This window comes from Pagrus major, chromosome 1, assembly GCF_040436345.1.
Source record: "Pagrus major chromosome 1, Pma_NU_1.0".
Lineage (NCBI taxonomy): Eukaryota > Metazoa > Chordata > Actinopteri > Spariformes > Sparidae > Pagrus > Pagrus major.
Window position 1 is genome coordinate 20,261,187 of NC_133215.1, and position 17,793 is coordinate 20,278,979.

The window sequence follows — 17,793 nt, forward strand, 5'->3', positions numbered from 1 at the left end:
TAATGGTGGACAGCTGGACTTGTATAATGGTCACTGGTGTTTCCTGGGCAACAAACATCTCCCTACATCCGTATACTACCGTTCTCTTTGTGGAATTGTGGGACTGCTTACCTGGTGGAAGGAGGGGAGGTGAGGGAGCGTCGCCCCAGAGCCACCTGGTTGATGTTGTAGTAGCTCGGACTGCTGTCCAGGTCAGCCAATGAGAAGTTAGGACCTGACGCCGTGGCTACAGGAGCTGACAGGGACGAACGCAAGGGGAGAGGAAAATATGTAAGAATTAGTTAAGATGATGAGTATATACCAGAAATATTCTTAAGATTTTCAACAGAGGAAATTAATCATCATACAGTTACATTTTCTCTCAGTAGTACGTACACTTACAAGGCATACACTGGATTGGACTGGGCTCCTTTGGTATGAAAATATTATTAAAATGGTGCAGCTTTGTTGCAGTTTTTAGTCCCAATCAGGGGAAAAATTTACTTTTACATCCCCAAATCATACTGTGGATATTGTAACCACTTTGTTGTGGTTCTAACTCTTTTTTTCTGTCCCTTTGCCTCTCTGTCAAGTTTTTTTTTTAGAACTTACTCTGTGACACTCTGACCAACTCTGCCACGTTCCACACCCCTGAGGTGACAAAGCAGTCCTGGAAACTCAGGTGCCCTGTACAGAAAAGGATGTGATCAGACATACACAGAAAAACTATGGAGAGAAAAAAAAAAACACTCCATCAGAAATTCATGAAATTAAAAAAAAAAAAAAATTGGAAGAAACCCTGAAAATCACATTCCTTTGAGAGGGCGACCATCTGCAACTATGTTTGTGGATCAACATCTGTGTGAGTGTGTTTGCTAATTGGATCCATAATTGGAAAATGTTAAGACTGATAAGCATGATGGAATCAATTCTAGTATGCTAATTTGACAGCGTTTGGACATGGATTTGTGCATGTGTTTGTGTGTGCGTGTGTGTACCTACCATTGGGCGGTGGTTTGATGTCTGTGTCCCCCTGTTGGCTGGAGCTGTCTGATTGTCCGGATTCTGCACAGAAACAGAGACAGGGTGGGGAGAGTAGAGAAAGACAAATGGTTAGGTTTGTATGCTAAAAATATAAATAATCAAAAACATACTGATAAGTGTACAATGTCTCGGTGAATCATATATATGTATCCATGCTGCCAAGATGGTGATAGTTGAGGTGTGAGGGAATAAGAGGGACTTGCAGTATGTGCTGGGGCATTGTATACATCCTGTGAGTGTTATTGTGTGTGTGTGTAATTGTGTGTGTGTGTGTGTGTGTGTGTGTGAATTCACACATTTTTGTGTGACAGTCTTGTATCTAAGAATGTTCTCTCCCATCTCCCTCTGTCCCTCCTGACTTAAGGTGCAATGATTTACAGTGTGCTGCTATGCCATTTAGTATCTAACCACGCAATCATATCCCTCGCCCTAATCCTATTTAATACCTTCTTGCTGGTAGGGATTTAGTCTGCGTAAACAGAGCACCTTACATACACAGACACACACATATGAACACACACCCACACAACCATGCACACTCTCTCTCAATCTGTTTATTTCTTTAATTTGTGTTTCATACTTTAATACATGCTGTAATCCTTGCATGGACACACACACATGAATACATAAACACACAGACCCTGTGAAAAGGGTAACCATGCCAGTCTGGCTGACCCGAGGGATTTGAGGCAGAGTATTTTAAAGTTGAGGCAAAACTCTTGCTCTTGGGATTAAATGACAGCAAAGCAAAACAAAGACATACACACACCTGTTATGACTGGTCTATGGAAGCATTGGTGCTTCACTCACATGAGCAGACACAAACATGCCAAGTCTTGGCAACAAAGGGCCACAATTAGACCTGAAGGGGCTGCAGGCGGAAAGAGGAGGGTGCAAGATGAAGTTTTGTAACAAGAGCACTGAGTAAAGTTGGTCTAGAGTTGGCGCATTCTCGCCCAAGCTGTGAAAAAATATGTAAAGTGTGTATGTTTATAGATATGGAACGCAGGCTGGGAAGCTAGCGGTATGTGTTTCCTCAATCTTTGTGACCACGTGTCTGAGTTGGTGAATAAGACTGGGCTCCATTTCCAGGACTAGTGTGGTATGTGTGGGGGGGGATGCATTGGCCATTCATTCAGGCCTAGCTAGGTTGTAGCTAGCTAGCAAGCTAACTAAAGGAGGTGTTTATCTGCAGGCTGTAGGTGATAACAGAGCACACAGACTCCTGCCAGCAGCACTTGCCTTGCAGCCACACTAAGCCAGAGATTACTGAGCAGAAACAATAACAGACCTGTCTCGCTGCCTACGAAGCACTGCTTATCCACAGAGAGAGGGGCGAGACAGACGAGAGCAGCGAGAATGAAAGACAGAAAGAGCACAGAAATGAAAGAGAGCTTCTTTTTCCCCTCTTTTCTCATGCAGAATATCTCGCTCTTCTCTGTCTCTCACTGGCTGGGTGTAATCCTGGCAGCCATCTTAGAGCTTGGCAGCCATCTTAGCATTGGCGGTAGCGCCACATTCCAGCTAACTGACGGCACTCACTCCAAACATACGAGGCTGCGCCCCCGTCACACACGCACCCAGACACTTTCAAACACACACACTCATACGTGGACAAACATTGAGGTACACACTGAGAGTAAACATATATGATGGCCAATGAAAGCTGTTGAAAAAACAACCTGACTTCACTGGACTTTTTACCGTCGTGTAGTATTTCACCACAGGGCTCGACAATATTGTAAACACTCTATTTCTCACACCATACATCTGCTGGTTGGATACACAGCCACCTTACTGTTTGTATAGTATGCTTGAGAGATCTGATACGAAATCATAAGTTAAAGGCTGTTTTTGCTGCCAAAAAAATTCAACAGACTACAAGGGAACGTACACATGGACGTTAAAACGTACAAATATCACAGAGTTACGAAGTTTCCGAAGTGACCTTAGCAAAATCTGTTTCCTATCTTCAAAATTCTGCTATATAGAGGGGACTAAAAGAATAAGTTTAGGCCTTCCTGACACCAGGGAGAACCATGGAACTGTCACCATGGAGCTGCTATCTCACTGATATCCCTTTTGGAGACTTTTGTTTACACTACCATAATATCCTCCTACTCATGTACTATATATCTTACTAAGTAAAAGAGAGCAATGGTTTTTCAATTTGGACATATCACATTTGGGAAAAACCCTGCACTTAGAAGCCCTGTTTCAACTATTGTTGGCCTGTCATGACCCCAACATGTTATGCTGTTACTGAGGTGTGAAAGACCAAGAGTGAAAACTGAGGCTCATGGTAGATAAGAGACTGTCAGGCAGATATGCGCAGTAGCAGGGACACTGATAGCTGTCCTCAAATTCACCCTGAGGCCTTGACTGACTTAACCACATCAGCTCATCAGTGAGACGAGAAGGATACGTGTTGTTGGTTAACAGCAGATACCATGACTCCTAATTTTTTAAAGTCTTCTTATTCCAATGGAAGATGTTTCTTAATTCATTTGTGCTGTCTACAGAGAAAGAGTTTACTGAAATCCTGAAAAGCTGTCCTGGAGACTGTAGAGTAAGATGACCTAGGTAGATACTGGAGCTCTCAACAGTTCTGGCTCTACTTTTCTAAGATTAGGCTCCTTAGCTGACTACTTACCACACAGCACTACATCATTCATTGAGCATCAGTGCTACTGATGAGCTCAACAGTGCATCATATAGCGGGGTAGAGACGTGATGAGGACAGGGGGAGAGGGAGGTAAGACAGAGGAGGTCTAGTTGCTAGTTATCGCCGCTCTGCCAGCTGCAGCCTACAACAGCAGCCGCAACCCCCTTTCCCCCCTCTCAGCCTCCTAACCACACATCCAGCCCCTTATCTTCCCACCACAGCCCCCCAAAGCCCTCCCTTCAGCAAGCCCAATCATAGTCCTGCAGCCCCCCTCCATGGATGCCCCTCCACCTCCACCGCCAGCAACCCCATCTCTAACCTCAAACCTTTCAGGCTACCCTGCAGCCCCAGCAAATTAAAAAACAACACAGAGATAAAAGCGGAGAGTACATAGTGTGACCTGATGATGCACGTATGAAAGCATGCGTAGGACTGTTGGGGAAGTTTTGATAATCAACAATGTTTGACTGGACTGACAAGATTGACTCGACATGTTCTGTGCATGAGTCAATCTCGATGTAATAGTTGGGGCAATGTGGTGCCACAGACATCAAGAAACTGGGGAACTGGGCTTTCCCTTTCAACTTGGGTCTAAAAGGTCATTCAAGTCAAATTTTGAGATTGTACTTTGATTATTGATTAACAATTCTGCTTTATACTCAATTTAATTTACTTACTTATATGATTTCGACACTGAAAATAGCCTGAAACATCCTCAACATGTGGGAGAGAATTCTGAAGTCAAAAGTGAGTAAGTAAAACTACATCTGAAAATTAATGCTTTCACAACTAAGTCTTGTTCTGTGTTGTGGAACCAAAGTAAACGAAAGGCTGATGAATAGTGTAAGATCTATTTCCAGTTGAGACAAAAAGATTGGAATAGCTTTTGTCGGGTTGGCAGCCCAAAGCCGTGCTAAGATTGGACCTAAATTTGATAAGTTGCATAAAGACCACTAAATGTTTGCTAACAAATTAGCCTTTCAGCAGATGATAAGGTTTGCTGTGGTGAGTGTTAGGAGTCTATTTTCTAACTGTAGTTGTTCTTTGTGGCTGCAGCTTAATGATGGCTGCAGTCCTTGGTCTCTGATTGCAGAATTTCCCCTACAGTCTCTGGGGTAAATCTCATGACCCTCACCACAATCAACATAACCCCAGTCATCATGGCCTTGACATACAGTACTGTACCCCACACTGTGGTTGCTCTCTCCCTCTCACAATCCTTCCATCTTTTACTGTGTGGCTGAATTCTTACCATCTCTCTCACATCCAGCATATATTTCTGTGGCTTTCCTCTCATCAATTCAATCTGTACTGCATTTTGCTCATCACCATTTTTTTGGTGAATTAAGTGACATTCTCATCTGGTTTTCCACAGTATAAGCAACTCCATCCCTGTTCTGAACGTACACAACTAATCATTCTGATCCCTCTACTATAACTTCTTCTAGATCGTCCTCTGCAAAAACATGGCTGTATAGGTCTGTGCAAGCAGATTCTTGCAACCCATTGCAACAAACTCTAGTGGCTGTAATAAATATAGTGGGAGCAAAGAAGGGAGGCAGGTATAAAGAGCAACAAAGTCCGAGGAGGTTGAAGTCAATGGGTGGGTCACTTTCAGTCAGGAAACCGCTGTTCATGTCCCCTGTGATGCCAAAAGTCAACATTGACTTGTTAAACTGGACAGAACGTAAATTAATTTTACTTACGTAACTAACGTACTTATTTTAAGCCAAACTGTGATCTTTTCCTAAACCTAACTAAGTTGTTTTTGGTGCTTAAACCTAAACTGCGACCAATTTACAATGTTAACCAATTAACAACAAAGGTCCGGTACGCCTGTTGCTAGTACTCTTAAACAGCTGTATATATTGTTTTGGGAGTCATTGGCAAATTACCTGTTCTACCAATTAGGTAGGAAGAAATTGTGCTTCTTCCATTTATTCTCTTCACTACTCTACTCGTTCCCCCATGATTACATGCTGCACTGTTTACCTCTGTTCTGTTACTCTGTATATCACCCATCCCACCAAGCAACCAACCAACCTACGTTCCATCCATCAGTTGTGGATTAAGCTTTGGCTCAGTGACCTGTTGGATTGTGCTGTTGACCGACTGGTGATAGGGGTCAGGCGGAGTTGCCAGTCCGTCACTTCTCGTGGCGAGCAGACAACCAGTGGAGCAGAGCAAAGCAGGGAACTAAAGCTCCATTTCAAAAAGCCCAGATTACAACTCAAATATGACCTAAAAGTGGTGTGCACACTACTGTAACAGACAAAACTGAAAATGCACAAATAACATTTCTCCAAGTGTGGTAACATACAAGCTGGTGATTATAAACTTGGGATAAAACCAAAGTAAAAGTCAAAGGCAGAAATGAAAGTAGTGACAAGTGGGCTCTGCAGTGGCACACCACTGTTTGACAGATGCATAAACAGTGCTGGTCATTTGTGAGTCTGTGCAGCGCAGGCACGCACACTCTTAAAATCAACGTACAAACCAACAAGTGAGCTAATGTACTCTGTAGTCACACCAAACCAGTGTGTGTCCATATGTATGTGCACAGACTGGTGGTTCACAGAGATTCCCCTCCTTGTTGGAACAAATGTCAACTCCCCTCTCCCCCTCTCCTCTCTTCTCCTCCCCAAAACACAGGATAACGCGGTACAGCCTCCCAATTGGGTTTCGCTTAAGAGGTTTATCGGTATGTTGCTAAACATTCTGACCTTTTTTTAATCCTTAATGCGCTTAAAATGTTCCAAACCCTCCTAATCCCCCCGGCTATCCCACACAGATGTTCACTCAGCTCTTTTATTGGACGTTATTTTATTATTTTTTTCCCATTTTTATTTATATATTTTTTTCTCTGTTTTATTTTTTAATTATTTAAGTCTGTGTCATATGAGGGTATATTTCTGTTTCAGTGTTAAGAAGTCTTTATCACTGCTACTTGTGTGTGTGCAGTAATGCTTTTGTCCTAAAAGTGTTAACCAGATCCCCATGCAGTGAACCAGAAGGGTGAATGTGACCTTTTCAAATGTTTACTCTGATATAAGCAAAAACTTAGAAGTCACTTAGAAGTGAAACTTGAAATCTTAGAGTCATAAGAGACGATAAATGTCAGTAGAAACTGAAATTTTCTACGGTGAAATGAGGTTTTACATGTATAGAAACCACTGTTTGCAGAGTGTATACACTACAAATACATGTACAAATCTGTGTATGCACAAATGTTTGTATGTACGTACGGATGTGCAAATAAATGTATGTAAGTATGTATGTATGTATGCATGCATGTCTGTGTGTATTTGTGTTTGTGTCCCTGTATCACTGTGCCACTGTGCCAGGCAGGCAGGCTGTGTGGCGAGGTGGCAGAGTAGGGCTCTGTATGTGTGTGTGTGTGTGTGTGTGTGTGTGTGTGTGTGTGTGTGTGTGTGTGTATGTGTGTGTGTGGAGCAGGTGTGCCTGGCCGCCCTGCGCAGCTTGCTGCCCATCTGTGCTCCCGTCTGTGTGCCGCCTGCGCCCACGCTCTGCCAACAGCACCACACCACGGCAAGAAGACCCAGGAGAGAGGGATGCTGAGAGACGAGGGGAGGGATGGAAAGAAAGCGAGAGATGGAGGGGAGGAGGAGGAGGAGGGGAAGAGAGGAGCGAGGGGGAAGGATGGAGGGAGGAGCAGAGAGAGGAGGTAGAGGGGGATTACAAGTCTGGGAGCATGGAGGATAGGAAGGGGAGCAAAAGAAAGTGGGAAAGGGAAAGGGAGGGGGTTATGGGTCCGTAGAGTATGCATGAACTCGCAGGGAATGGGTGGAGTGGGTGATAGTGAGAGGGTGGGGTGCTGAGTGGAGGTTTGGGGGGCTATGTGGCTGGCTGGATGCCCATACAAACCCCCCTCCTTCTTTATCCCCTCCACGCCTTCCTGTTGTTCCTCCCTCTCTCCATTCATCCTCTTATCCTCACCCCAGCATCACCTCTTGGCTCCATCAGTGCAGATTACTGAGGACCTGTGTGACACAGCTACACAGTATTCTGTGGCGTTTCTCCATTCCTGGGTTGTGACCCAACAGTGGGTTATATGGGCCTCTGAAAAACGGGTCCCTAACTGTTTCTTGAGACACGTTTTATCCAAATATTGGCTTTGTTAAGTCACCAGGGTATTCCCAAGCTGTAACATTATAAGCTAGGCTAATTATTAGTATGTAGGCCCAGAGGTAGTATCCCCAAACGGGCTAGATTATATTAAATTAGCCTATCCAATGGCCTATAAAAATCAATTTTGTGAAATTCCAAGAGCAAGAGCATGAAAACCAAAGGTATTACACCATTTTTAAGTCCTTCATTACTGTATATGGTAAAAAAAAATGTTTTAAAAGAACAGACAAATTAAATCAATTCCAATTTCTGTTAAAATGGTTTAAACTGAGTGGATATATTATATTCTGCATATCAAGGGTGAACTACTTCACTTGTGGGATTTCAGTAAGCCAAATGCTTACTCAGAGGAGTGTAAAATGACTTCCCCTGAGAGTTATTAACTTCAGGACAGGATGTGTGAATCTACTGTTATGTGTGTATGAATTAGGCCAGGTTTCACAAGTTTGTATGAAACTCTGTTGATGTTGGAGTTCTCATTTGGTTCTTCTACTTTAGGCTGTCTATCCTCATGACATCAATATATGAAGTTAAGCTTGAAGTAAAGCTTTGATCCTCAACCTCCACCATGAGATCAGTTTCATTTTATTCTTTTTCTTTAACAAGGTGCCCCAAAAAGCCAGTTTAACAAGGCTTAACATATTTGTTTCATTCTTGTTTCCCTCCTCTACCATTTTACTGTATTGAGCTGAAAATGAGTCATGGACTTAATATCCGAGCACTTGCCATGGCTTGTTTCCTTAAATCAGAGCATGTGAAACAATGCACTGTGTTAAGATTGCCGGTATTCAGGACCTTGTCATCTTGTTCTAAGTATATTGAAAGAAAAAATTATACAGATTAAATGGCATATAAAATATCATCAGTAAAATAACTATGTTATTAACAACAGTCACAAAATATCAGAGTGATGTGTAGAATTCTGGTGCTGAAAAATCTGCCAAATTATGAAAGAGAGAGGTTTAACTCCATAAACAACTAATGTCACTCTTGATAAAAATCTGTGTATTTAACTGAAGTTTAAAGTTCAGTTCAGTTAAAACAGAGCCAATGTCAATTTGAAGTGGATCAGATCTGATTAAAACTGTTGGTTAACGGACTATCCACTTATTGTATTATCCACTTCTTAACTTGCATTTGAAAGAAGACGATTTTATAGTAATTGGCCTGAATTTATGTAAAAACTTTGGGGTAGGACTAAACTTTACACCATCTGTCTGGAACACTATGTGTTAGTTGTGCATGATCTGGGTATTTCCTGTTTCGTGGCAGGTACAATTTATGTGAGAGAGTTGGAAGAACTCAAGAAGCTTTAGTGTATCCAAAGATAGAATAACATGTAAAGAATTAGCTTAAAAAATAATGAATGTGAAAACATTCAAAATAACATGTTACAAAGTATACATGAATTAAATGAGTTCAGCCTGTGTGTGCATGTGTGCACAAAAGTGTGTTTACTGTATGAGTATGAGCATTTAGCAATCATGTACATCTAAGCTGCTTCATTAGCAGAGGCCCCACTGCACTGCGTGTGTGCGTGTGTGTGTGTGTGTGTGTGTGTGGCTGAGGCTGGGGGCCCCCAGCACGGTTCACGACCCAGCCTAACAGAGTGTGAACGTCCCCCTGCTGAGCTGATACTGATATAACTGTCCTGTAAGTGGTGTTGACACCAGCATTATTACCCTGTCAACCTCCATCTCTACTCAGCTTAAAGGCGTCAACCGGGGCGGGGGCCCAAGTGTGGTCAGGACCAGTGTCTGTGCACAGTCCTGCTCCAGCCCAAATAAATACAGCTGCACAAAGGCCGGAAAGGGAAAGAGAAGGGGAACACTGGGGAGGGAGATGGAAGGAGGAAGAAGGGGGGGGGCAGTGGGGGTACACTTAACCCTCGCCACTACCTACGCGGCTCTTACAAGATACAAACATCTGAGAGAGACACTCACACTGAACTGGAGGCTGCACTAGGGAGTTATCACCACCAGGTGGCATTTTCCTGGCACATAGAGAGCATGGTGAAATGCAAATAAAGCAACAAGGCCTTGGGCCAGGCGTCTCAGCTAGCTCAGACTTCACTCTCTAGACTGTAGAGAAGCAGGCCAGGAAACGGAGAGAAAAGGGAGACAAAGAGATGAAAAGAGAGAGAGATGTGATGTGAATATAATCAAAGTGAAATATGGAGCCGTGAATATTATTGAGATGTGAGTAGGAGCTTATCCTTCCTGCATTTTGCCCTTAGATAGCAAGATCCAACACACAGCGTGCACACTATCGTGTTCAAATAAAGTGTTTCAAATCAAAATGCACTCTCCACCATAAGGCAGCTGAGCGCTGTTAGACAAAGCCTAACCTACCAGAAAGTGCAGAGACACAGAGATATGTGAGCCGGGGGAATGTAGATTCGCAAGAACGCAAAAACAGCACTGTGACAGAAGGCATATTTGTGGCAGAAAAGAACAGCAATAAAAAAAAGTGAAAACTTTGCTGAAAGAAAGCAACGAAAAAATAAATTACAAGGGAGTTTGGAAGAATGTATGCGGGACAGCAGAGTATGAAAATAAGCCATGGCAAAACTGTGCAGTCGTTGACACTGTACAGCATTGTTTAACTTTACTTCAGAAGAATACAAGACAGTTGAGAGTATACGAGTAAAAAGTCAAATGAGAATCGGAGTGAAGTAAACTAGTACAATGCAGAGCACTTGAGTGCAGCTTTGCAAAAAGAAAAGTTGGAAATGTTGCAGAGAAAGTACAGTACAGAGCTAATACAGTGCTGGGGAGCGAGGGAAGGCCTGTGTTGAGACTTGGATTTCTCCTCCCTTAGTCCCTCTTCCTGCTGGCCCAGATACACACTGTGGGTCTTTGTGCTGAGGCTGTTACACACACTTCCTGTCTGGCCAGCAGAGGGGTGCTTTAAGGTAAGCCTCTCCCATGTTCTAGCATTGGAACTGTCTTTCTATTCCTCTCTCTTCCTCTGGTGCACTTTATATTTACCCTTCATTCATCTATCTGGTTAAAAAATATCATTGATTTCAAATTTTTAACTACTTAAACCACTTGCTTTATGCCCATGTCCTTCCCTATTCAATATTTATATTTGTTCTCGAGTGATATTTTTTTACACTGATAGGCTTTTCCTTACTTTTTATCTGTCAAGCTCTTTCCATTTCTTTGTAAGATATATAAAAGAAAGTGAATTACACTAATAGAACGCTGGAGCACTTGCACAGCCAAGGACACGTCGATAAGAGTGAGAAAACATCCTCAGCACAGACACACACACACACACGAACACACACACCCACAAAGTGATACTGAGCAAGGTTGCCAATTCCTCCAAAAGCACCACTGAGATAACAGTGATAACAAACATTCTTCCCGCAGCCAAGTCTTTTTCTCCTGAGGAACACTTCAATGAAAATTCAGAGCAAAATGTGCCACTTTATGAACATAACAATACGTCAAAAAGTCAGTTGGGTGAATGCGCCGCACTTGAAAGCAAGAGACCCAATTACAGAGGATCTCTTAAGTTCTTTGCTCATGAGAAATGCAATGATGAAAGTAAAGAGAGAATCCGTCCCATTTGACGGCATTTGAAAATAATGATTGTTCTGTTGGGAAAGCATAAAAGCCATGATCGAAATTATCTTCTGTTGGAAAAAAAACTTTTCAATATAATAAAAATTAACACATATATTTCCGTGCGACAGTGCAATTTTGGTTAAGTATACACAGTGACACAGGCAGTTATATACAGTAGGTTTTAGACACTGTTTCTCTCTGCTGGGTTGTACACATACAGTGCAGCACTCAGTGGGCTGGACACTGACACAATATGTGTCTCACTGGGAAGTATGAACAATCCAAGTGACTCAATCCTGTCAATCTGTGCCAAGTGGACAGAGGGAGGGTGGGACTCAGAAAGTAAGAGGGCTGGAGGAGGTGGATGGGGGGGAATCAAAAGAAAAGGAGGAGCAGGGATGCTAGCAGGAGAGGAGGAAAGGAGCTGTTGGCAAGTATAGGAGTAGAGTGAAAACAGTGATGGATATAAAGGCTGTGTATATTATACTGGATATATACATGGAGAAAAACTGCAGGAGATCAAACTTGATCAAAGAGGTCACGCTGTCACGTTGACAACACACACACACACAGACACCCACAGAGGAGCGGAAGGACATGGGGCTAATGCTGCCAAGCGGTGGTCACCTTTGACCCTTTGGCACTGTAGTTGGAGATGATGCCAGCCAGACAGCTCAACTCAGGAAGTAGAGCAAACAGTGTGTTTGAATGTGCTTATGTGTGCATGCCTGTGTGTGTGTTTGTATGTACACAGGGGTGTGGACACACACTGGCCAATCACAGCCATGAAGTCAGATCGTATGAGCCAATGAAAGCAAAGTTTGATGAGGTTTACAAGGGTTGATGATCGCTCATTTTGTGCCATGTCAATATGCGTTCATGTCGGTGGGTTGTGCGTGTTTGAATCAGTATGTTGGTTTGAGTGTTGCTACGCAGACTGAGGATTAAAGGCCATGTAGGAAGAATGTGAGAGGGTGGCAGAGGAGAGGAGAGGTAAATGGCAGAAGAGGCAGACTGTGAACTTGGTGCACACACTCCAAACACACAAAAACACAATGCTTAAAAAGACATGTCGCTTGGTAAAGCTGACACACTTTCACATAACCACACACACACTCTTGAGGCAGTCTTTGTCCATTGTGCTGCCTGGTGAAGGCAGATGTACAGAGTGGTGAGGGGCAAAGGGTGAGGTCATGTGAGGAAGCTGGAGCCAGGCGCGACGGCCAGCCTGAAGTCAGCCCAGTAGTCTGCATCACCAGTGGTTAAGCCTGCGTGTCCTGGTATGTGATCTTTGATGCAGCTCAGGGTGACAAACACAGGTAAAATGGGTGAATGTTTTGTGTGCATGGAGTGCATGCAAAATTAATGAAAAAGGGCTGTAGTGCTGTGGTCCATGAATAAACAGCTGGCTGCAGGATTCTCAGTAAAAGATTCAACCAGGAAATTCCTTCTAACTACATCATCAACACAGGTGACCCCATAAATACCACTGAAAAACAGGCTAAAACTATATAATAATTACCAACAAAACCAAGGGAGCATTAATGCTTGACAAGGGGGGACAGATTGCCAAACAATCTTAACACATAGGAAAAAGTCAGTTACAGTAAAAAAAAGAACAAACAAACAAAAAAAAACAATGTCAACGAGCTAATCCAACAAATAGAGATGATGGTAACCCTCGCGGCTAGGATAGAACAGCTTGGAGTCCGGACAAAAAAGTGATGGCACCAACACAGACAAGTAGATAAACCAATCAGGATGTGGATGTACAGTAAAGCAGACCACCATCTGTCTGGTGGTATAGGCACTCACTGGGGAGCTGCATCGCTGCCACATAGTGTCAATCCGTGTGTTTGTGTGATAGAGAGAGAATGAGAGAAAAACAGAGCGATGGCGTATACCTGAAGTGTGTTTATTATCAGCATATGCACAGACAAACATTTCACTCTCATAAACGTTTGCCATCGTCACTCTCTGTCCCCAGAAAAGAGCACTCAGTCTGGGCAGAAGACAGCAGGCGACTCCAAGGCTTCTGGCAGACAACAGAGGCCTTCAGTCTTTTTAAAGTTTGGATCACAGACAAAGCATGTGTGTACCCACGGAGCAACAAGTCAAAAACATTTGTATGTGTGTGTTTGTGGGTGTCTGTCCTCATTTGTCTGCCCACTCAACCATTTCTTTTTTTTCCCTCTTCCCTTTTCTCCTGTCGTCTAACTTCACCTACATTTTATCATGTGGAGACCAGACAGGCATTCATGTAATGATTGATCTTGCTGTGCGATTGCTTTTCTGTGTGTGTGCATGAGTGTTTATATAAGGATCACATCCCCCCACCACCTCGCAGCGCTTAGCCTGTAAGCCCATCCCGCTTAACGTCTCCTCACTAATTCTAATTTTAAATCTAATTCACCTCCTTACCACAATCACCCCACACATCATCCCTGTACTCAGCCCCAGCTAAGCTACACACACATAGACACACACACACTCACACACAGACACAGACACACAAACAATATCTGACTGGCCACATGGCAACTGGACCATCGTATTCCACTATGCTGTATAGTTAATCCATATTAATAGTGCTTTGCTTAGCTTCAGCTATGACCCTAATCAATTAAACTCAGTGTAACCCCCTATCCAAAGCATGCAAAACTTACAGGTAAAGGGCTTCCCATAAACACACCTGATACTCATTTTGGAATATGAACAGAAGGATGAATGAAACATTAAAACCACTGTTTATTATTCTCTTCATCAAATTAGCAGAATTCATTAAACAGACATGCAAGCATTTATCCACACTATATAGAGCTATAAAATGGGGAGCGATGTGTGTGTATGCTGGGGGCAGAGGTTGTGTGTGAGCAGACCTGATCCCCTGTAATCTAACCAGTGATGTAATGCCTGGTGCAGCCACCATAATATGTTACATAACCTTATAACAGGCTTACGTACCCGAGGGTTCACAGGGTTCATTCTGAGTATGAATGGCTGTTTTGTCAAGACCAGATGTATAAAGATCAAGATACAAAAATCTTCAATGGTCAATAATATGCTACTTAAATTAACAAGGCTCTTCACATTGCTGAACCCACTGAAGAATTTCCATTTTGTGCTATTAATTATTTCGATTATGTAAAAAACAAGTATCTTCAAAAAAGAGTCCAGAGTCATCATGTAGCTCTACTCTGAAGAGGACCTGTTTTAAAGAACTAGCTCCACTGAGACCGCAGCAGCACAACACAAATGGCTACATTCAGTCCTTAAAATGGATACGGTCAAATCTGTATTAAATATACCCAATCCAGGGCTGTACAGTGTGACATGTATGTAACACAAGCTACAAAAAAATCTGTCTATGCAACTAATAAAATAATACTGCTGTAGCACCTGTGTGATACATCTTTGCCATGCATGTGTGTGATAAGGCTGTAACTAACGATTTTTTCACAATTAAACAATGACTCATTTTGTTTTCAAAGAGCACAAAGTGATGTCTTCAAATTGCTTCCTTTGTCAAAACAACAGTCCAAAATCCCAAGACTCTTTGTTTACTAGCTGAAACGAGCAAATGTTTGAGATTTTTGCTCAAAAAATGACTTTAATGATTAATCAATTATAGGTGGCAGGAGGTGGTGTGAGATAACTAGATAACACATCACCATTCTACTTGACAGTTGTAGTCTGTCATGCAATGTTGAGTCCATACATCCAACACCAATTCCCAAAATTCCTAAGGAACAGTCCATTCCCATAGATATGTTCTGACAGATATGCATCAACACAGCTGCTGTTTTGGTACAGGAAAGCCATACCTTCAAATACATATATGTCTATCAAGGCAGGAGGTCTATCCCCAATTACATTAATCATAAGCTGCGGAATTTATAACAGATTTTTAAGAGGTTTGGTTAGTTACAAATGCATGTACAGTATATGTGATAGTGTTCTTTCTCTAAATTAAAAATGCAAGTTTTCATACCAAAGTACTAGGCCTGCCCCTTAATAGTCAACTAAACAGTTAGTCGATGAGAAGAGTCTCAGTCGAACAAAGTGTTCATTATTTGCTTAGTCACAGAAAAAACAGCACTCACGCTACATTCGGGAACTGCTCCTTGTCATTAGGACAAAACTATCAGGCGGATGTTTGTAACTGACTTATTCTCATGTAACATATACATTGCTAAATGCTACTAACTCTAGCTGCTAGTTAGTTCTGTTAGCTGTGCAGCTAACCGTGGGGGAGTGTTGGTGTTGTAGGGCTGCAGAGGAGCGATTTTGTAGCGTGTTTCTTTATAGTATATAAGTATATGTCATCCATTGTGTTGATAAGTATGCAAGTATTTGTTTTGTGAAGTTGGATTATTTCCGTGTTTTGACCAACAATACTTTTTTTCTAAGAATATTTGCTTATATTACTGCATTGTAAAAGGACTGCCATTATATCATTTTCGAAATAAAAGAAGACTTAATAAAAAAAGGCATAATTAAAACAAACTGTTCTGTTCTGTTGCTGACGCAGGGAGGCTCCAGAAAAGATTTGAGGACAACCCTTATATTATGAGCCTGTTTATTAAGTGATGTCTGCCCACAGACCCTCGTTATGGCAAATGACTTGAATTGGTTTGTTAGAGAACAATAATCTTTTGATGTCTAGTTTAAAGTGGTTAAACTGTTTCACATGTTTGTGTCTACCACTGATAAGAGAACAAAAACGCTTTACAGAGTTATACTGGATGATCAATATGAATTTAATATGAATAACATTGTATGCATGATGATCAATTTACTGAGATTTTTTGTACTACTCATTCCAAGTGTAATAAATGGGTGTTTTCTATAGCAAGAGGTGTTATGTATTCAACCAAATAAAGACAATGTTGGATTTTGTATGTCCTTTATGCAACATTAATGTCCTTTACCAGTCTCATTTATCAGTTTAATTAATGAACTGCACTACTTGTGATGGAAACAGAGCTTTAATACTGCTTTAATTCTGTGGCTTATGTTACAAAACTTTCAACCTCTATGTGCAACAAAAAAAAAAAGTTAATGTACAGCCCTGCACTCACAGCATACCTCCTCGGCCCCCAACTGTTCTTAGCTCAGAGGGAAAAGCTTTTGATTTGGTTGTGACTGGCAGCTCATGTAAACACTGCATCAGCTAGTGAGCGATAGTGGAGACCGGGAGAGAGTTGAATGCCTGCCAAAAGCTGCAAAGCCAAGTTTGGCCATATAGCTCACTGTGTGTGTGTGTGTGCATGTATGTGTATGTGTGTGCATGTGCATGTGCATGTGCGGTGAAAAGAGGGTTTGTATGTGCAGGCATGTGTGTACATACAGTACGTGAGCGCATGCGTGTCTGTGTTTAACCCATTTACGTAACAGACGGGGTCCCTGGGTTCAAGCAAATTTAAAGACTGAGCAAGCGAGCAAGAGAGGCAGAGAGAAAAAGTAGAGGAAGGAGCTATACGAGGAGGGTGAAGGGGGGGGCAGGCTAGCAAGTTCTGCCAAAATAAAAAAAAGTAGGATGAGGTGGGTCGAGAATTGTAAGGAAAGACAGCAAGGAGGCAGGAAGGAAAATGTAGGAGTATAGACTTATAAAGGAAAGAAGGAAAAGTAAGACAAAAAGGGAAAGAAATCCCCCATTTTTCCACTGCTCCCCTTGTTTCCAAGCACAGGGCCTTTATTAAAAGGAAGCACAAAGTGACAGGCACCTGACAACAGGATTTCGATGGAGGAAGTTTGACGAAGCAGAGGCTGATCAGACTTTCGAGGCCAGACACCACGCTGCTTGGACGACACTGCTATGAGATTAGGACACTAAGATGTCGCCCTTGACAGAGAGGAGGGGAAAGAATCAGACAGGGAAGAGGAGTGTGAGAAAGTGTCAGGAGAATGGAAGAAAGACCGGGAACCAGGGACAGAAAAGGGATAGAAGAGAAAAAAGCATGAAAGTGAGAGGGGGGGAGATAGAGAGAGAGTGGAAGAGAGAGAGAGAGAGAAAGGGAGAAAAAAGAGAGAAGCATGAAGGCTTGTTTCTGGTGGGACTCCAAGAGCCAGCATCTGTTTGGCTGGGGCTCAGAAAAGTCTAGTGTTTCACCCTGCAGCGCCCGGGGGAATGCTATTCCAGGCTGCATGGGCTTCTATGAAAAACAGCTTTATGTGGAAAAGGGGAGACGGAGGGAACCGGAGAAAGAGAGGCAACAAGGGAAGGAAGGAGAGCAGGGAGGGAGAAGGAAGAGAGGAAGAAGTGGGGAGAGGAAAGGGGTGACATACGGGGGGAGAGATGAAATTATGAAGAGTGCAGTCTGAGTAAGAGGAAGACGATGAATGACAAAGTGCAGTGCCTTATGAGATATTTAGAAC

At 42.6% G+C, this 17,793-nt stretch overlaps 1 protein-coding gene across 15 annotated transcripts in view; it reads right to left on the minus strand.

Moving 5' to 3' along the window:
- nfixa (nuclear factor I/Xa) overlaps window positions 1–17,793 on the minus strand; it is a 112,427-nt gene that overhangs the window by 20,664 nt on the left and 73,970 nt on the right. For all 15 annotated transcript variants that reach the window (XM_073468408.1, XM_073468368.1, XM_073468417.1 and 12 more), the window contains 3 exons: window positions 982–1,044; window positions 592–666; window positions 112–235 (listed from right to left, as the gene is read on the minus strand). In XM_073468408.1, coding sequence (XP_073324509.1) covers window positions 112–235; window positions 592–666; window positions 982–1,044 — 262 coding nt within the window. The remainder of the gene's footprint in view (window positions 1–111; window positions 236–591; window positions 667–981; window positions 1,045–17,793) is intronic.